We start from the raw sequence: 21868 nt of genomic DNA, 5'->3' as shown, positions 1-21868 counted from the left end.
ATGCCAATCCAAACAGCAGATGGTATTATATTTAGATCACCAATAGACATCTTAGGAAGATTTGAATGGTGGTTCCCTGGTCCTTGCATGTTATTCACCGTCATTGTTTATTTAGAGCTAATACATTCTTCTGTTTTAGGGAAGATACGTTCATCTTATGTGATTTCACATTAGAATAGTGAATGAGTATTTCCAGATAGTCTCATCAATAATCACTGAGACTTTGTTTAAACTTTTCTTTTTCTATATATTTCATTAAAAATGCTTCACAGGAAACAACACTAAGAACAGCAAAACATCGAACCCATTAGAGGTAATGTGTTTCTGTCACAAGCTGGGGAGAGTTAAAGTCACCATGGTTAGTGCTTACATTTTAGATGTTTCTGTGAACATCAGACATTCCCAAGAAATAACATTAACTCTGTCAGCAAAGTGCATTTCCAATCACTCCCTTGTTCCAGGCAGAAATCTTAACTACTATAATAATCCTCTCACGGGTCATTCTGGGTCCACCACCCATTGTCTACACTGCTATACGAGTAGTGTTTTAAAATCTCAAACCTGATCATATGCCCCTTCAAAACCCATTAATAGCTTAGGAGACAGTTGAAAATCTGAAGTATGGCCTCACATCTCCAAAGATAAGGGCCTCCATAGACCATCTCCCAGACTGCTGTGCACTCTTCTTGAGCCAGACTCATTCCATGATGGAGAGACCAATTTCCCCTTTTTTCCTGTATAGTTCTGGGTCTTAAGCACCTAGTACACAGAGAGGCATAGAGATTCCACTCAATCACTATTTGCTGAATAACTAAGATTATGAACAAACGGAAGAATTAATAATAATTGGCTGCTGATTTGTGTGGCCAATCCATCAAATTAGACCAAAATTCTAAAAAAAGCAACGGATGCCAAATGATTCTCATTCCTTAGTCCCTGTCTTGCTGTTCCGCCTTTGGAATCCATCGCTTAAGGGGTGCCTGGGTGGCTCAGTAGGTTGATCTTGGGTCATGATCTCGCGGTTTGTGAGTTCAAGCCCCGTGTCAGGCTTTGTGCTGACAGCCCAGATTCTGCGTCTCTGGCTTTCTCTGCCCCTCCCCTGCTTACACTCCGTCTCTGGCTCACCCTCTCTCTCAAAAATAAATAAACATTAAAAAAATTGAAGAAAAAAAAAAAGAGAAATCCATCGCTTAAGAGCCAGGGTCCTAAATTACACTTTTAAGCGTTTCATGGAAATTAGAGACATTTACTCTGCTTTTACTTTAATTCACATCCAGTGCTTATCACTTAGGAACACAGTAGGTAACAGACAATCTACTAAAAATAGATACTTGGAAGAAAGTTTAACAAAGGTTCTACGTACAAAGGTGGGGGTGGTGTTTAGGAAATCCAACATAGCATAGTGCAAGACCTTGGGTCTTATAGTACTATGGAGTAACGGTGAAGCATCCATACCACCCCAAAACTAGAACGCCAGGGATGGGGGGTGGGTGAGGTGCTGAACCCAAAGAGGCCATCCATTTGATCCCTTACAGAGGGACACAGCCAAGTAATGGTGTATCACATGGAAGGGAGCTCAGGGGAAGGCATATTACGATCTCGTTCTCCCCTTGTCCTCTGACAGCTTGCAAGGTCCCCTGGAAACCTCCCACTCGAAATGAGAAGGGAGAGGAACGAGCTAATTCGGTGCATACAGGTCAGCTTCTCAGAAGCCACAGAGCAGAATGGAGAAGGTCGTGGGTCGGGAGGGGCTCCAGAAAAATATCTCGTGGGCCTGTTCCATGTTGTCAGGGTCCAGATGTCAGGATTCTGCCTAATGACCGGTGATAAAGGCTCCTTATTGCGCTTCTGGCACCAGGCCGACCTCTTACCTGAGAGAAATTTACATCCACTGCTCTCTTCAACCGTCTGCTCTGGCTCCACGACAGTCACTCACAGGATCTCCCTGGACAGTTTGTTAGCTCCAGCCGTCGGCTCTGAGCTCTCTCTTCAACCTGGAGGCTTTTGCTTGCAGGTCCCACTTTACTTGGAATTGAAAACTCGTGGCTGCCTCTTAAGGTAGTTAGTGTAACAACTATGATTAGAACTCTCGGGGCACCTGGGTGGCTGAGTCCGCGAAGCAACCAACTTCGGCTCAGGTCATGATCTCAAGGCTCGTGGGTTCGAGCCCCGCGTGGGGCTCTGTGCTGACAGCTCGGAGCCTGGAGCCTGCTTCGGATTCTGTGTCTCCCTCTCTCTCGGCCCCTCCCCTGCTCGCACACTGTCTCTCTCAAAAATAAACGAAAATTAAAATTAGACCTCTCGAAAGTGAATAAGGGAGATAGAAAATTAAAGTCTCGGCTGTCATATTCAATGATTTAACTTGAAAACCTCAAGCAGCTTCTCAAAATTTATCCTAGAATATCTTTAAAGATGACTATGATTTTTTTCACCACACCACACCAAAAAAAGGGAAAGAGTTTCATTTTAGCAAGTTGGGTTCTAGTTAGGAAAATACCTAACAGGTCTTAATGATACTTGAACTATTTTGAAAAGCAAATATAGTACTCCCTCGAATGGGTACGCTCTTTTGAAATAAGTTAACATTTTAAACCGATGGAACCTATAGCTGGCCCCTCCCGGCACCATCTGGGGACAACAGAGCCCAGTGGACTGCACTGACATGACCTCAGGTGGCTTGTCTTGTGACAATACCCTGAAACTCTTGACTCGTCCCCGAGAGCAGTCCCTAAAAGACTTTCCTTACAAATTCCAACTCATTAGGGAAGGAAAGTACAATATCCTCCCCCTTAAGCGCGTACGAAATCCCTCGTCTGCTAGTTTTCTAACTGCCTGAGTGTGCTCTTTAAATGGGAAAGAGCAACGTATTTCCTTATTTGCAGGCAATCAGACTGGTGTAGGCCAAATCATTTAACCTCATGACCCACATATTCTTCATCTGGGAAAGGGGATGACAGTGACCCCTTCCAGGAGGAGGTATAGGGATTGGCTTGGTAAAATGCGTGAAGTCCCCTGAAAAAGTCAGTAGGCATTTTATGAAGGGACATTTTGTTTCCCTAATGATGCTTCCACTGTTTTGTTTGAGGTGAGCAGGGACCGTTTTGTTTGAAGACTAATGCCGGAGTACCTGACAATCTTTTTAAAATTATTTTTTAATGTTTATTTAGTTTTGAGAGACAGACAGTGCACAAGCAGGGGAGGGGCAGGGAGGGAGGGAGACGCAGAACCTGAAACAGGCTCCAGGCTCCAAGCCGTCAGCACAGGGCCCGATACAGGGCTTGAACCCACAAACCGGGAGATCATGACCTGAGCTGAAGTGGGACGCTTAACCAACTGAGCCACCCAGGTGCCCCAGAGTACCTAGGAATTGTAAAAATTCCCCAAATTTCAGTAACTGTAAGATACATGGGAGGGTTTAAGGGGGAAAAAGGAAAAAAAAAAAACAAACAAAAAACCTGTTCGGCCTTATCAAAACCTTCAGACTCCTAAGAGCATCACTGTGGAACACAATATTGGTGGGGTGTCAATACAGGAATATATAAGTATATATTATATATATTTATATTTATTATATGTTATGTATTATTTACTTTCCTGGAAGGGAACTATATATATATATTATATATATTTATTATATAGTATTATATATTATATATTATTATATGTATAATAATATATAATGTTTGTGTGTGTATGTGTGTATATATATTATAGTGTTGTTTTTGGCTTAAGTGCATTTTATTGGTTTTCTTTCAGAATCCTTCTACAAAAGAGTAAAGTTAAAAACCAGGGCCCTGGCAAGAAGGTACCTCTTTCTTTCCCGAGAGCCCTCCACCTGTCCCCATGTTCCCCAGCTGTGTCACTGCTGCAGTCCCTGGGGAGTGGAGGGCTCGCTATTTTCATCCCCCAGCAAGCCCAAAAAGGGAAGAGACCCATGACCCAGCTCCTGCCCCTCAGCCCCATCCCGCACATGTTGGTCCTGATGGGATCCAGTAAACATTCCCATTTATATGATTATTATATATATATAAGAATAACTATATATATTTTTCTCTTTTTATTTCCTGTATGATTTATCTATATTTCTGATGTTTAGTACTGACATACAAAGTTCCTGAAAGCAGATATATAAAGCTTATCTCACCTCTCACAGCTAGGTATAACCAAGAGGGTGAAATTAAGCCTTGGTTGAAATAGCAGATGGTGCATCGCCCTGCTTTTCCTTGCTTCTAGTGCAAACTGAGTTTACCTTTCATTTCTCATCCTCTTCTGTTTGTGTACTTCAGATACTCGTACTTCTTTAGATATTATTTAGATGTGGCCTCTATCATACTTTTAGGCAGAAAAGAGATGAATGAATTTGCTCTAGGAACCATTCCACTTAACTGTCTCAACGAATCTTCCAACTTACTACACGAAATAAAAGATTCTCCACAGCATCAATTCTCAGAAAGGCTCACCTCGTGGTGTGTCCACTCTAAACGCAGATACACACAGATCAATCTCAAATCCTCAGATCAGATGAGCTCAGGCAGCTGCCTAAAGCATCTACAGACTACGGAAATCAACCTCTAAGCATCAATTCTAATCTATAAAATATTTCTGACAGTAATTTGTTTAATCTGGAAAGCGCTTAGGGTAACACTATATTCTGGCTAAAGCAAACAAATGAGACTTCCTGAGATTTTACAGCTAAGAAATGACAGAATGGGGACCGAAAAACCATTCTTCAACTGCTAGCTGGCCTGGTGCCCCCTCCAGTCCCCAAAATAAAGGGTTAACCATATACTATATTATCCAAGCTAACATTCTTGCAGGAAGGGGGGAAGAATGCAAAATGAATGAATCAGGCAGCCAGTGTAAAGCAGGCCTGGACCCAGGAAACCGGGTCAGGCTGCTTCTATAGGCTTCCTGCTTTCGATAAACCACTTTTGAGATTTGAGCCTGGCTGTACCAATACCAGCTATGGCCTTGGGTAATTACTTGGTTTCATGGAGCCTCTCTGGTTCCTTATTTAAAATATGAATATAATAATAACTCCTCCTATGATTCTAGCCACATCTAAGTAATAAAATGCCTGGCATGTAAAATGAGCCAGATCCATGTAAGATACCAATAATCTCATTACTGCAATATGTAGCAAAAAGAAACTAAAGAATTTAAGCCATGTCTCAGAAGGATAGAATAATTGCACTTCGGGTGTTTCAGTGTTCATTCTCTATTTGGGAGATGAGAGCCCGAGGGTCCAAAGGTCCCATTTGTCCTAGTAAAGCACCGACTGGCTTGATGGGACACTCAGGGCTCAGCAAAGTGCAGTCTGAGAGGCTATGGCATCTTTTGTCTGTACCACAGACTTCCACTATAAGAAGTGTTATAAACACATCTTTTATTGAGTACCCTTCTTTGTTGAGCATGCTGCTAGGAACTACGTGGTTATTTCCAATCTTCTAAATATTCCTTATATAAATATATGTAATTTATCGCGATATTGTATCCATGTAAATATAGGTGATCTATATCTGAAACAACTACATGATTTTCGCAAGGTCGTATGACTAGTGAGTGGAGAAAAAAATGTTGCAGAGAGGGAACAGTGACTATGTATCAGGCACTGTCTCAGGTAGACAAATCCAAATGTGGTCTTTGTACTTACAAAGTTTACAGTCTACAAACAGAGACCAGAATTTATTCAAATAATCCTACAACCCCAAATAAGGCTGCGATCGTGAAAAACCTTATGGGAGTTACACTGAAGGAATTGATGTCGTCCGACAAGTCAGGGGAGACATTTCTGCAAGCGTCATATTTGACTTGAGATTTAAAGGATTATTAGGAGCTAACCAGGTAGCGAAGGGTCAGGGGGGCTTCCCAGGCAAAGTTGTGTGAAGCTCATGTGCTAAAATCTTTTGGCAGGAGAGGACATGATGGGGGGTGGGTGGCGAGGGTGGCTTTTTGCAGTGATGCAAGAGCAATGAAATCACCGGGGAGTGTGCTGGAAGGCGAGGTTGGAGAGGGGGGAGGGGCTTAGTCCATTAAGGGCTTGCGGGTCAGATAAAGACGTGGACGAGGTCAGAAGAACTCACTAACAAGTTTTAAGTAGAGGAGTGATGTGATATGATTTGTCTTCTGAAAGGCTGGCTCTGCCCGCAGGTACCAGCCAGATGGGACGGGATCGGACTGGATGTGGCAAAATCAGTGAGATTGCTTGCACGACGTGGTGGCACCAGTGACAATGGGAGAAGTTGACAGGCAGATCTGACACATTTGATACTTAGGAGGTAAAACTGGGAGGACTTGAAGGGCGATTGGGGTGAAAGTCAAGGATGACAGAGCGTGGTGTCCGTTTTGTCTGCGCAGTAGAGGATGGGCTAAGAGACAGCAGAATGGGGCCAGTGTCGTTGGTGAAATCATGAATGCGAGCTTGGACGTGGTGAGTCTGAGGTACGTTTGTGGTATCCAAGACGGGTTCTGACGTAGATGGTGGAGAAGAATGGGATATTATATCTCATCAGATATAAGATGATAACCAAAGCTGAAGTTGTGGATGGGCTGGTGTCAGGAAAGAATAATAAGATGAGAGAGAGCGGAGTATGGAGCCTTAAGGAACTGTCCATTGCATAACGTGTAGTGTCTATGACCATGGTGGAGGCCACAAGAATTCCTGCTTTTAGATGGAGGTGAGAATAGGCGGCAAATGACATTCGATCAACCCTGAGAACCGAATAATCTAAATTTCCCATGAGCTTGAGTGTGAAAATATCTGAAGGAAATGTTTTCCTCCAGCTGGAGTTGGCCCTACCTCACTGGCAAGGCCAGTAATTTCTCACAATCCATTTACCATGGTACCTCCTGGCCTATGTAGTTTGAGGACATCATTTGGCATTAATTAGTTTGTGTGAGTTTTGACTTGCTTCCCCTTGTTTGGAAGGAGGAAAGGAATTCCAGATCAATGTCTCCAAGTCAGTTATTTGGGGAAATCACACACAAAAAAGGAAAGCTTCCCTACACACCTAGCCCACCGAGTATTTCTAGAATCCGGAACGACTCTGGAATCTCTCTTTCCAATACGTTCGCTATTTAAGAAATGGAAAGCAGAGGACAGAAGGAATTCTCTGGAGCACTTTTCATCTGGTAGATGGAGAAAGTGAAGTGAAAGTTTTCAAGGGGAGAGCCAGAGCTCACAGTAATTCGTGTTACAATTAGTACTTTTTCAAGGGAGGGCTTTGTACCAGTTGGTATTCTTTCTTAAAGAGTGCCCAGGAGTACGGTAGTGTCTGACTTCCAAAATGTTCACAAATGTGTTCTAAATGTGGTGAATTATAATGAAAAAAAATTTATTGTTGAATTCTCCGACTGCTACAATGCTTTATTTAGGAATACAGCTTGGCAAAAACACATCCAAGGACACCACGTGTGATTTCCTCCGCGCTGATTTTGGAAGCTGGGATGTTTCTGCATACGCGCATCAGCAACATCTAAGCCAACACTCCTCTGGTATGTTGAGTATTTTCCACTGGTATTCCTTGCATTTTTGTGCATCTCTTTCCATTAAATTCCTACAACCATGTCTTTAAACGCATTCTTTTCTTTTATAAATAAAATGTATAATATAATTATGCAGGCTTGTTTAAATATGTATAATTTATAGCAACACTATAGATATCTTTCATCCAATATGTATATAAAGGAGATTATCGTTAAAGAGGCTCTCAAGTTCACATACACTTAAATAACTGTCTTTTAATGTAAGACTTTCAAAAACACTGGGACTCTACACTCTTGTGTATTTCTAACGAACGTTGTATTCCTTACTCTTCAATAAAAAGCAAAGGGGAAACAAGGATACCAGGTTCCTTGACCATAATGGAATTTTTAGCAATTGTTATAGGTAACATAAGCTATCATCCTAATTTTTCAGTTACGTAAACTATCTCACCTGTACACGGCCAAGGAATCGTGTTTGTCTGTTCAAATGTGCTTCCTAACAGATGTGTGTATACTGAGTATTGGTTTAACTCCCTTTTCCATCATATGGAACGGCTTTTCTAACAACGGCTTAACAGCCTTTCACTTCTTGGTTTACGTCCCATACTTAATCGTGACAAGTGCCTGCTCGTGTCCCCACAGGACCTGTTTCAAACAGCACATTGATATGCCCTGAGCTCTTCTCCGAGTGACCAAGGGCCCGCGTCCGTCCACCACACTGTGAACAGCAGCGGGAATGCCCTCGAGAACACAGAGGAAATAGATGTCATGTTGTTTGGAAATATTTACATTGGGAAGCCATCACGTACGCAGATTTTTTTTTTTTTTCATTTAAAGCCGTGTTTTTGCCCTTTATCCATATTTTGGCTACGTTTGTTTTGTTTGGATAGTGAAAGCATGTGTCATTGTCAGCTGTTGTTGTTGTTTTAAATGTCTTTTGGCTTTCTGCAACAGCAGTGTCAATTACAACAAAATTAAAGTTGAGGTCTAAGGAAACAGTAATTTTTGTGTTTGCCGCGCAGAACATTTATAAAATTTACTTTTACAGCAGCATTAGTAAAAACTAGAGCAAAAATACTAAAAATAGATGAAGAAAAAAAATACAAAGAACCTGGAAAAAAGAAAAGCATTTCTGTTAAATATTTATTGTTATTTCGAGAGAGCTTAGGCGTACGTTTTTTTTTTTTCTCACGTGGATGTCATATTCATATTTTCCTGTTTTAGTCTTAACTTTATTCTTTATGGTTGTCTTTTCTGCTTAAATGCAGAGTTGTTCAGATTGTTATTTCTGTGTAAGATATGTTACCCAATGGGGAGGGTTGAGAAAAAATAAAATGGTTTTCTTCAGCCATTTAATATCGGGACTATAAATGACCTCTTCTCCTTGTTCACTAATAAACAGAATGGTGAGGATCCCAAGAAAAACAAAATAATCTGCTTGGTGATCTTGGGGTACCCATCATGAAGGTCGATATTTGTAGACACGACTCAATGTAATTGTTGACTTTCAGAGAGATTTTCTTCAGACAACGGGGGTATGTTGGTGGCAGGCACAAAGCTGGAACTTACTGACCCTAGGAGCTTTGAGAACATTCTGCAATTTACTGGCCTCAGCACAGCATTTTTTCTTCAGTACTACTTGGCTGACCGGAGTTCAATGTCTCCTCTAGCTGAGTTCCAAATGCTTTTGAAAGTAGTGGGAAGGTTATGCCTCTGAGCACAGTCAAGATATTTAAGGTGAAACTTGTGTTTATGTGTTGTTTGTATTTGTACATGTGTGTATATGAGCGTGCATATGTGTTTATGTACATGAGTGTGTGTGTTAAGAGGTTGAAGAATTTCTTCTAGAATGCAAATATTTTTTATTTAACATTACTTCTCAACAGAATAATGGAATGATTCATTTTAAATACTCATAAGAGGAGAATGTGTTTGCATATATAGACTATGCAAAAATATATGTAGGAGACTATAATAAAATGCATTTAAAGAAAAATTTTAATGCTTTATTTTTGAGACAGAGAGGGATAGAGCATGAACAGGGAAGGGGCAGAGGGAGAGGGAGACACAATCCAATGCAGGCTCCAGGCTCTGAGCTGCCTGCACAGAGCCTGACGCAGGGGCTCGACGCAGGGCTCGAACTCAGGAACTGCGAGATCGTGACCTGAGCCAAAGTCGGACGCTTAACCGACGGAGCCACCTAGACAACCCCATAAAATGCATTTTTAAAGTGGGGCACCTAGGTGACTCAGTGGGTTAAGTATCCGACTTCAGCTCAGTTCACGATTTCGCGATTTCTGAGTTCGAGCCCCACATTGGGCTGTGTGTTGACAGCTGGGAGCCTGGAGCCTGTTTCAGATTCTGTGTCTCCCTCTCTCTGCCCCTCCCCCACCCATACTGTCTCAAAAATAAACATTAAAGGGGCACCTGGGTTGGTCAGTTAAGCCTCCGACTTCCGCTCAGGTCATGATCTCACAGTTCATGGGTTCGAGCCCCATGTCGAGCTCTGCGCTGACAGCTTAGAGCCTGGACTGCTTCAGATTCTGTGTCTCCCTCTCTCTCTCTGCCCCTCCCCCCCACTCGTGCTCTCTTGCTCGCTCTCTCTCAAAAATGAACACTGAAAAAAAATTTAAACATTAAAGATGCATTTGGAGAGGTCACAGAATTCAAGCTTCTGCTATATTTATCTTTAAACTTTGATATGTTAATGGTTCCTCAAGTAAATTTATCAATATGGTTATTTTTAATCACTGGTGTTAAGATCATCGCACTAAAAGTTTCCGAAGAGACAGAAAATACAAACAGCCTATTTGTAAGTAAGCAACAAACTTTACGTCCAAGAAAAAGTATCCTCTCCTGTGGCTAGTTCGTTAAATGTAATGTTTTCGCCATTAGTAACAGACGTCTTGTGAAGACATCATAATGCTTTGGTAAAAATTTTCATTAGACCAGAGAAGGTAATTGTTCTCAAAGTGTGGTTCCCATCAGGATCACTTGGGAACTTGTTAGAAACACAAATTCTCAGATGCCACTTCAGACCTACTGGTGAGGCCCAACAATCTGCAGGTGATTCTACATCAAGCTGAAGTTTGACATGTGGCAAAATATAAAAGGCCCTGGCAAAGATACTCACGCCCTCACAAACGTAAGCACCTGCTCTGTATACAAAGGCAGTAGGAAGAGTAAGATTCCCAGCGTGAAGAAAATTGCTTTAAGCATCCAGTTGAATCATACATAATGTTTGTCTTTTCGTACAAATAGCTCAACTCTTATCCAGATTTGAACTGGCTCTGCAATCTATTTTAATTCTTCCTGGATGCATGCACACAATTTATCCCTTAACACTATCCCTTATCTTCCAATAATAATGACTCCAAAAAAGATACTCATTTTAAAAAATCCTTCAACAAGCTCTCCGAGGACATGCATGTTTCCAGCAAAGGTCCAGTGTAAGGATTCAGATGAGCTGCACGGTAAATGGTGCAAATAAAGAAAATGGATGACTTTTTTTCTCTGTCATTTCCCATGACTTGTGTGTGTGTGTTTAGGAAGCCAAAGGACAGAATTTATAGAATGTCACTTAATAAGTATGTACATTCCACAACTTACCGCGTTGTTGCTTCAATTTTTGATCAAAAAAGACTGACATGTGTTATAATGTGGAAAATTCTTCCTTTGTGATGGTAAGATATTTTTCCTGCCTCAGCATTTGCAACCACTTCGTAAGGAATAACATTTGACAATTCATCGATACAGTATGCAATTACATTCTAAAAAATGTAATGAGAACATTTCACTGGAACAATAAGACACTAATGAGAATTGACAGAAAACTCAATTTTTTTTCTAGAGATGATTTTGGTTCAGATAAGAAGCAACAATGCACCCGGGTGGATTATGGAATAACAGGTAAAATTTAGGAAGTGTATAGATGGTGAAGCAGGTCATAAAATTTGCATAGAAAACTAGAATTCACTGAACACCTTGCATACCTTGGCAACTAAAGACGATAAATAGGACTCTTTGAGATGTTCGGTGCTTATGCTCTTCTATTAAAATGCAAGTGTCTCTTGGGATGGCGTGCCCAGGATCAATTAAAATCATAGCAGTAATTGCTAACTAGGAACTCATGCTAATGAGCCAAAGAAAATGTTCTGGGGAACGTGGGTAGTGGAGTCGGTAACAAGGGAAGGAAAAGAAGTGCTATAAAGAAAATGTAGGGCAGGGGCGCCTGGGTGGCGCAGTCGGTTAAGCGTCCGACTTCAGCCAGGTCACGATCTCACGGTCTGTGAGTTCGAGCCCTGCGTCGGGCTCTGGGCTGATGGCTCGGAGCCTGGAGCCTGTTTCCGATTCTGTGTCTCCCTCTGTCTCTGCCCCTCCCCCGTTCATGCTCTGTCTCTCTCTGTCCCAAAAATAAATAAACGTTGAAAAAATAAATAAATAAATAAATAAAAGAAAATGTAGGGCATTCAGAAACAAACCACCTATGGGGCATCTGGGTGACTCGGTTAAGCCTCCGACTTCGGCTCAGGTCACGATCTTGTGGTTCGTGAGTTCGAGCCCCACGTGGGGCTCTGTGCTGACAGCTCAGAGCCTGGAGCCTGCTTTGGATTCTGTGTGTCCCTCTCTCTCTCTGCCCCTCCCCCACTCTCAGTCTCTCTCTGTCTCTCAAAAAGGAATAAACGTTAAAAAAGAGTTGAAATTAGGGGCGCCTGGGTGGCGCAGTCGGTTAAGCGTCTGACTTCAGCCAGGTCACGATCTCGCGGTCCGTGAGTTCGAGCCCCGCGTCGGGCTCTGGGCTGATGGCTCAGAGCCTGGAGCCTGTTTCCGATTCTGTGTCTCCCTCTCTCTCTGCCCCTCCCCCGTTCATGCTCTGTCTCTCTCTGTCCCAAAAATAAATAAACGTTGAAAAAAAAAATTAAAAAAAAAAAAAGTTGAAATTAAAAATAAAAAAGAAGGCACCTATTTCATAATTTCTTGGAGAAAACTTGGAGTATCATACTACACTAGAAATCTCTGGCGTTTAACGTATGGGATGCTGTATTGGGCTCAAACTGAAAAGAGTGGCTCATAAAATACAGTGCTTGTACAACTTTTTACCTGTTTACCAGAATGAAAAACATTCTGAAGGTCATCCTTTCCTCCTTGCAGGATTATTTTTTATTTGACTAAAATCAGTTAACTTGGAGGAGAGCAAAGCTGTATGTCAATGAATTGGTTGCAATCTCATCAGGCAATCAGACGTGAGATCAACACAGCTGTTGGAACAGTAACAGCCAGGAAGATTCTAGTCACAGGCCAGTCGGGAGCACAGGAGCAAAGAGCATTCTGGTCATGTGGGGTGACACCAGCCAAGATTTATGAATATATTCCTCCAAGAGATATTTAAAACCAGTGCCATGCTTTCAAAGATTATAAAACAGCTTAACAGTAATACGGGTAGGACTTTGGCTGTTCTCAAACCCTCTCCTTCAAAAACCAAAACTACTTTAAAAAACTGGGCCTACAAAACCTAGTCTTGTTACTCTGAAGCAACATATACCATATTGCGTATTAAGATTTTGTGTATAATATATTTATTTGCATACAGAAATATGTATTTCTATTATACATTTCATTACTTTATTTATAGAATATGTATATTAAGCACACAGCATATTCCAGAAAGATACATTAAATACGCACACAGTTCATGCTGCAGCGTGCACCCTTTTAAAAGAAGCATATTTAAGAGGCGTGGTATTGTATGTACATGCTGAAAATACACTTGGCACAATTCATCCGGCTTTGGGTGCTTCCCTAATCTATTTGCAACATCAGTGCTGTGGTTGTTGAAAGGGAGATTATCAAACTGGGAGAAGGCAACTACCAATGAACTAAGAGAAAATAAAAGTAGATCGCATTGCTAAGTATATGTTGCCATCATTTTGAACTCCCATGTTCCCCAATGTCAGATCTCCAGGATCAAAAAAGCAGTGAAAGGACAAAGAGAAGAAGTATGTGGGTCCTCCAGCCTCCACACTCAAATGGGAAAGCTTATCCCATGTGACTTATTATATTGGTGACTTTGTCCTAACCCTTGGGAGCTGGTATTAAATTAATGTGATTTGGTAAAGGGGTGATCATTTCTCTTTTTTTAAAGAAATGAACTGGCTTTTTGACATTCTTAATCTCCTCTTCTTGTAAGACCACTCTGGAATATTTACATTATTGCTTTGAGGAGAGAAGAAATTCTTGACAGCTATCTACCTTTCCAGTGAAAATAACAGAGATGAATCGTATCGTTTCTGAAAGAGACTCCTGATGTTTCTGAAAGAAAAAATGGCAGCTCCAACAGAAACTGACCACATCAACTCCAATCATTTAATGGTCAATTACCGGCAACCTCAACTGACTGGACTCTATGGCAATCGTGATGGGACATTAAGATGTTGGAAACAATGTGCTACGTGCATGGTCTGGTGACTTTGGATGTGTAGATGTCTCCTGTGTTCCCAATCTGTGAATTACACATACACCAGACTCATGGGTGACAATGTCTGATACACAATTGGTGAACATTACCTTTTACAAACAGGTGAGCAATTTGCGTTGATATTCTAATAGTGATACAGGATTATTTCCCCGTTTTTACAAAGCAAGCGCTAGAATTCCTTAAAACAGATGAGAGTTTCTCAGCTTTGGCACTATTGACACTCTGAGCCAAATAATTCTTAGTTGTGTATGTGAGGGAAAGTTGGCCTGTGCACTGAAAGCTGTTAGCAGCATCCCTGGCCTCTATCTGCCAGATGCCAGTAGCTCTCCCCCAAGTTGTGACCTACCCAAAATGTCTCCACACAATGTGAAATGTCCCCCGGGGAGCAAAACTGTTCCTGTGTGAGAGCCACTGAAATAGACAAATCCAGCCATAGCTAATGCAAACCTTTGAATACAATCTCCATATCTTTCTAATCATCTACCATTTTCAGTATTCTTCCCGTGTCTCTGATTCCAGCTGACAAAGCTTTCACGATGTGTCAGTCTACAGTCACTTCCTTTCTGTAATGCGCGATGGTTTCTCTTTCAACAAGGTTGTGGTGGCTATGGCGAAGATCAAGAATAGAAGGAAGAAAGGGAGGGTGTGATGGCAATGAAGAGTAAGAGGCAGTTTGATTCATGGTGAGTTGAATTGTTAGAGCAGACCAAAAAGACCCAAATCCAGAATCATGAATCCTTGAATCCAAAGAGTTCATCCCAACTAAAGCTGAATCTACATCATAATAGTACAAGTTAATAAGTATTCAGCCAGCCATTGTTTTGTTTACAGCCAACCAAACAGCCCATTGGCTTGATGTCCCTTCCATTCAATTGATTCACTAATTTGAAGAAATAAAATAAAAATACAACACTTACATTGAAGTAACTGTGGAGTAAAGGAATCTGCATGAACTGATGCCATAGGTTTACACGCAGGTTTATGGGTGGGAGTGACTGAAGTTATTCAAACAAGAAGTTATTTTTATAAAGGGTAAGTTACATCCAACTACTGTGGGCAGTTTGCCTCTTACTGACTGTCCTTTCTTTATTGTTTACCTTGTGCTTTTTTTTAATTCTCAAAGTTGTTGAGATGCCATCAGTGAGGCAAGTCACACGCGCACACGCGCACACACACACACACACACACACACACCAATTCTAAAGTGCTAAGGTTTAATACTGACAAATTAAACATGCTACTCACATTGATGTTACTGGTCAAGACATCATAAGGCCCATACATTTGAAATGCAAAATACGAAATCTGAAGTGGGTTTTATAAACTTGATTTCTATTGATTGGGCCGTCTTCAGAAAATCTGATTTTAAGACTATAGCAAATACAGTAAGAAAGAAAGTTGAGGGATAAAAACAGCTAAATGTGGATCAATACGATCATATGTTTATGAGGGGTACGAAATGAAAAGTCTCTACATGGACGAGATTCTACAACAAGCTACCGTTTGGCTAATAATAGTTCCTGATAGGACTTTTTATGGTCTAGAATTAAAGAAACAATGAGAAAGGACACAGGCACAGCTACCTGCATTCTTCCTCACAGTTTGCTGATCTCACTTGGCCTCTGTTAGTTATCCACTACGTTCTTGCCACAAAGATTACCTCTATGGACAGACTTTTGAAGTTAAAAAATTTTAGAGGGAATTGACAATTTGAGGAACATGGAACATGTGGTTCCAGGAAATGTTTTTAAACTATTTTTTCCTCCTCCAGTGGGATATAGGATGGTTATAAAAAACCTCACTGGACTATAAATTGAATATAATTTTTAGCAGGCATTGAAGAGAACGTCTTATTCTCCTGGGAGTGACCCAGAAGTCATTGGTGCCACCAGAGTATGCTAATCCTACTTAGGATTCCAAATGAATAAAGCAGCTTCTTCCTGCTGACAAAGGCCAGAAGTTCATGGTTTACAAGTTAGCATCTCATAGATGGGTCAGGCAGATTCAGGTTGAAAACAGAATGCCCTCTCAGTCTTCTATTTTCTTATTTCAAAATTCATCTGGCCTCAGTAAACTCTCTCCAACTAAAGACGACCATTATTTAATTTGACAAAACCTCACTTTAAAAAATGACTTTGGTTCTCAAGCGTGTTTATGTATTAGGTAGGCTAGCCCAAAAACTTAAGACACTAGTTTAGGAGAAAACCAGATTGGTGAAAACATTTCACCTACAGGATCATAAGCAAACTAACACTTTATAGGCTTTTATATCCCCACAGAATGCAAAGGACACAGTGGGCAGGGGTGAAATGCCCATGTTCATGGCTGTTTCTGGTTGTATTTAGCAAAAGTCTTGCGGATTTTGTCCTTACACAATGTAGAATGGGGATGTACAAAAACCAGTGCCATAATAAGAAAAATAATGTTATGGTCTAGTTGGGGTTTTTGTGTGTTTGCTTTCCTTTGATGGTGAGAAGAGGGAAAGGTAAAAAAAAAAAAAAAAATCCAAAGCATCGATTACATCGCAATTCTCCAAATAAAACTGTAACAAAAGAATAATATATGCTTAGCACTTAACACTATGGAGACCATTTCTATATCTTTTTTTTTTTTTTTTTGATCCTCTTCCTTCACTTGTCCATTGTGTGACGTCTATTTCTTTATGTTTAAGTCTCCATGTTAGCTGTGGCATTTCATCCTCATATGGACACACGGGAACAAAAAAAAAAAATGGGAATAAAAAGGAGCGAGGTTATTATTCTTCTTGTGCAGAGACAAAACTGTAGATTCAGAAGCCCTTCTTCAAGAGAGTACGAGAACATGTGGATTGTTCCTTAAATCTATTAATTCCAAAATGTCTCTTTCATGGTCTCATCGCTCTGAAACTGACAGGGCTGATAAGGTGTGGGTTTCTCAAACTGGAGCATAGGCACGATAAAAGTGTCACTGTCGGGCTCCTTAATTGCACATTCCATAATAAGACTATAAAGTGCAATGGCAGAGATTTTTAAAACTGGGAGGTTTTTTTTTATCCCTTTTCTTTTTCCCAAGCTCCCCCGACCACCTTCCTTCTCTACAAAGGTGTTTTACCTCGTAGCGCCGATGTTCTTATAGTGACACATGAGAAGATGTTTAAAGGTCTTCTTGAAGGTGGCATTACAAAGTGCATAGCAGGCGGGGTTGATAGTGCTGTTGATGTAACAGAGCCAATAACCAATTGTCCACACTGTGTTGGGGATGCAGGGTGCACAGAAGGTGTTGATGAGCACCATGACATTGTATGGGGCCCAAGTGATGATGAAAGCCAACAGGATAGCCAAGATCGTCCTGGTCACTTTCTTTTCCCGAGAAGGAGGAGGCTTCTTTTTGGCAGGCTGCTTCGTCATCTTCACAATCTTACGAGCGACGATGTTCTGTTTTTCGTCTCCGTTCTGACCTGCAGAACCAACCAGCTCCACAGTGGTATTAGCTGGGGTACATGAGTCACCTTTTGGGGTCTTGGTGACAATTTTGATGCACGTCTGCTTCGAGTTCTCATCTTTGGAGTGGCCCAGGGAAGTGGAGACTGTGTTCTCATCCTGGGTTATTTCATCATCTCTCATGTTAGAGGCTACCGCACTGACTGAGGTGGAATCATTGGAGCTCTCCTTCTCCTCTCCCTGGACACAGTTTTCAGTCACAGCATCTCTGGGGGCTTTGCCATTCTGGATTTTGTTGTGCTCCAGGCTACCGTCACTGCCAGGTGTGGTGTTGTTGTTTGGCCTCACTATCCTTCCTTGTACCAGACTTGGAGAAACTGGCTCTTGGTTGGCCACAGGCTCCTTCTTGTCCTTCTTTATCCTGCTCTTGCTGGCTCGGGATATGTGCCAGTATAGCACAGTCATGATGATCACAGGCAAATAGAAGGCTGCAATGGCGGTACCAAAGGTGACAGCGGCGTTGGAGAAAAACTGGATGTAGCATTCCCCATCCTCTACAGTCCTCACCCCTACGATGAACTGCCAGAAGAGAATGGCCGGGGCCCACAGGATAAAGGAGAGGACCCAGGCAGCTGCAATCATCATGCCTGCCATTTTTGTGGTCCGCTTGACTGGGTAGGTGAGCGGTTTGGTGACACAGAAGTACCTGTCAAAGCTGATAATGAGCAGATTCATCACCGAGGCGTTGCTGACCACGTAGTCCAGGGCTAGCCAAAGGTCACATACCACAGGTCCCAAAGGCCAGTAGCCAATCACGGTGTAGAGGGTGTACAAGTTCATGGAGAAAACACCAATGATGAGGTCAGCACAGGCCAAGCTGAACAAAAAGTAATTGTTGACGGTCTGGAGGTGGCGGTTGACTTTAATGGAGACCATGACCAGAATATTCCCAATGATAGTCACCAAACTGAGGGATCCAGCCACAAGGACAATGAACACCACTTCAAATGTCTTATAAGGACTGGTCAGAGCCAGGCCATTGTTAGAGGAGTTTGTTGAGTTATTCATTTTGTGTTCTCTCAATCAGAAGCCAAGTAGCCAAACACGCATTGAAACCTGCAGGGACATAGAAAAGAATGAACAGATATGACATAAACATTGCTTTAAAATATATCAGATTTCTTCCTTTTGAACCACGACTTTTTCTCCAAAAATCCTCATTCTTCCCCTCCATGTTTATTGTACCTATCTGCCCCGATTCCCCACATAAAAAGCAAAGACATTAAATGGAGGATGCGAAAGATCCTTTCAGACTGGCAATGTATTTGAAGTCTGAAAACACTTTGAAAGCATCCATACCTAGATGTGGTATCTGTCTGTCCGTCTGTCATCAATCAATTTAGCTGAGTATACTACTGATGGATTAAACTAAATAAACTAGGATTATACACAAGACCTTCCAAAGCATCAAGAGGTTTCTGGTATAGACATAAAAATTAATAAACCAATGCGAGGAAGAAAGCATAAAACTTACAGTGTGGAGTGGGTGACTTTTATAGTCTATAGCATCTTTCCATCTGGTAGCTTTAAGTAAGCCTTTTTCATAATAATACTGATACTGATTATAACCAAAATAAGATAATAATAATAACGAATTAGCCAGTACACTTCCACTGATGAGAATTATTCTTCTCTGATCTCTGTTTTGCCCTTGTAGTGAGTATCGCATAGCTAACATTTCCAATATTCTATATCCTGCAAAATAAGTCATTTATTAAATGTGTATTGATAACCACATGAATTTTCTGAATGTTTTATCTTTCAAGTCACCACCAAATTTATTGTTCTGCTGTTCTTCCTGCCAAATATTTGGTACAGTCAGGCTAGGATTTATATTTGTTTGTCAGAAGAGGGAACTGAAGTCCAGAAAGAGTCAGTAATTTATATAAGGTCACGTATCGAGTCAATCAGAAAAATGAGCCTAGGAACAAACCTGTTTAAGAATTTACTCATTCACTTTGTCCTCACATCCCTATCGAGCAACTTCTCTGGACTAGGCATTTGATGTATGCGGGATATTCGGTGACGATTAAGACAAGGTCCCTGCCTCTGAGAGGCATATGCTCTGGGGTTAGGGATGGGCTGCTAAAGAAGCAATTATTAAAATTGAGTATACTTTCTGTTGCCAAACCCTTCAGTGTTTAAATAAACACATAATTATCATTTTTCAGATAATATCACCAAAGTCTGGTGCCAGCCTCACACATAGGAAGTTACATTTCAGCTATAGTTACAAAGATACGCAAAAAGGTCTACTCAAGGATGCTCATTCAGAAATGCTACAGTAGAAAAACCCCCTAGAAATATTAAAAACAACTCACTGACAGAGGATTGGTTAAATATATGATGGAATACTCTTAAAATGGAATAGTACGCAGCTGTTAAAACAGAGGTAGATATGTGTTCTGGCCTTGTTGTGGAAAGTTATACGGTTAGATGATATGATCAGAGCAAGACTCAGAATGTTATAGAATATGGTTCTAAGCAGAAAGGCGATTACATACATGAAATGAATTTGTAGGTCTTGAGGAAACATTGAAGAGTTTAATCAAGGTAATGATGTTAATGAAATGCCACTTACCATTTTGCCTTCCAAAATTATACACGAGGTGGCAGTTACTGCTCCAAGGAAAAGGCACTTACGAAGTATCATTTACTTTTGATATCATACGCTTCGGAATACTGTTCAATGCTTCCATTATGAATATATCTTGTTATAATTGCACAAAATGCAGATGTTCAGGCTGACTCCAGACCTCCCGATTCAGAATTACAAGGCATGTTAGGAAACACTTTTGAAGCCACCCCTGTGTTACCTGTTTTAAAATCTGGCCCACTATGTATCATCCCACCATTGGATACCACAACTTTTTCTGTTGGCTTGGTCCTCATCCATCACATAAACATTCCCAGTGTAAGTCTTGCGTGTTACGCTTTGGAGGAAATGCTTTCTTCAATATTATATTCCTCACTGGGTATTACGGAGAGTTTGGTTTTGTTAAAGCATAACACAACAGACATCTACTGGGGGGTCTTGAAATGTATCCCCCAATAAATAAGGGGGGAATATTGCAGTTAGTAGCCCTCAGGTTTCCACCTTTGTAGATCCCCTGTTCATGGCTTTGACCTAGGACACCGATCGATACACCCCATCTATGATTTTCCTCCTTCACTAGAAAAGCAGTGAATTTTGGCTTCTTAGTCTTTTTAGCTGTACCATCCAGCTCACTGCCTAAAATGTAACTGGTGCTCAAAAATGTTTATTGAATCAAAACAGGATTAACAATTAACATTATTAATTCAGCCTCTATTTACTTACCCCGTGGAATTGGCTCAATAGAATTTCTCTGTAACAGCACCCCCTTTTTTTTTTTTTGGTCATGATTCATACAACTGTTTATTCATGAAATTTATTTGAACAAAGTAATTTCATTAATCCAATCATAATTCCAATGATTCTTTATTAGCTAAGGTAACTGTAAGACAGAATCCTGACTTGCTTATAAGCTTGCTTTTGTCTGTTCATTAAATTCACCGACATATTTTGAATTGAGTTATATTTATCTATTCACAAATCGCTCATTTTAATAAATTTTGATTGAAAAATACCAAAGATTTACCTTCTGAACATCCTATTTGATACTTTATTCTTCACATTCATTTTAATAAAATATAGGACTATATTTATTTTAGTTTTAAAAAGCTTTTTGGTGACTTCCTCTCAAAAATAATGTAGAAATATAACATTTATGTTCAAAAATAAACTAGTTTGATCTTTTATTTTATGGATTAAGAAAGCATAAGAGTAAGTGATTTATCCATAGTCACATGGCTCTTGCCATCATTTATGCTAATAATACGTGTTATTATTCTAAAATATCACAGTAACATAAAGCTGTATGATTCTATTTATTTATTTGTTAATTTTCCTCCTTTCTCCTCTTCCCCTCTTCTTGTTTACAGTGAGCATGCATTACATTTCAACTAAAAAACAAGGGGTGCCTGGGTGGCTCAGTCAGTTAAGCATTGGACTCTTGATTTCAGCTCAGGTCATGATCTCGTGGCTCATAAGTTCGAGTCCCACATCGGGCTTTGTGCTGACAGCATGGAGCCTGCTTGGGATTCTCTGTCTCTGTCTCTGTCTCTCAAAAATAAATAAACTTTAAAAAAAACAACAACAAAACCCCCCAAAAATCAAAGAATCCAAAAAACTAAAAAACCAAAAAAAAAAAAACAGTCTTAGGACTCTCAAACATATGTTATCTCACCTTCTATTAACAGCTCTATAAAATATATAAACACATCCAATCACCCCCTTGATCTGAAGACAGAAGCTGAGTCCACAGTAGGGGTTTAAGTGATCACTCTCGGTTTCAAGGTTAGTGAGCAAAAACTCTGCCACTAAAACTATCATCCTTACCTCTGAGTT

General features: G+C 40.7%; 1 protein-coding gene and 1 long non-coding RNA gene across 4 annotated transcripts in view; one reads left to right on the top strand and one right to left on the bottom strand.

Moving 5' to 3' along the window:
* Positions 1-5939: 5939 nt before the first annotated feature.
* Positions 5940-8595, top strand: LOC123607687. The gene is made up of 3 exons (XR_006716850.1): positions 5940-6278; positions 7375-7494; positions 8128-8595. It is a non-coding gene; the product is annotated as an uncharacterized LOC123607687 (long non-coding RNA).
* Positions 8596-13038: 4443 nt separating this feature from the next.
* Positions 13039-21868, bottom strand: part of CHRM2 (cholinergic receptor muscarinic 2) — a 149742-nt gene continuing 140912 nt past the window's right edge. For all 3 annotated transcript variants that reach the window (XM_045495786.1, XM_045495784.1, XM_045495787.1), the window contains one exon: positions 13039-18495. In XM_045495786.1, the coding sequence (XP_045351742.1) occupies positions 17047-18447 (1401 nt within the window). In that variant the 5' untranslated portion in view covers positions 18448-18495 and the 3' untranslated portion in view covers positions 13039-17046. The remainder of the gene's footprint in view (positions 18496-21868) is intronic.

This window comes from Leopardus geoffroyi, chromosome A2, assembly GCF_018350155.1.
Source record: "Leopardus geoffroyi isolate Oge1 chromosome A2, O.geoffroyi_Oge1_pat1.0, whole genome shotgun sequence".
Taxonomy (NCBI): Eukaryota; Metazoa; Chordata; class Mammalia; order Carnivora; family Felidae; genus Leopardus; species Leopardus geoffroyi.
Note: the sequence above shows the minus strand (reverse complement) of the source record. Positions and strands in the feature narration are given on the sequence as shown.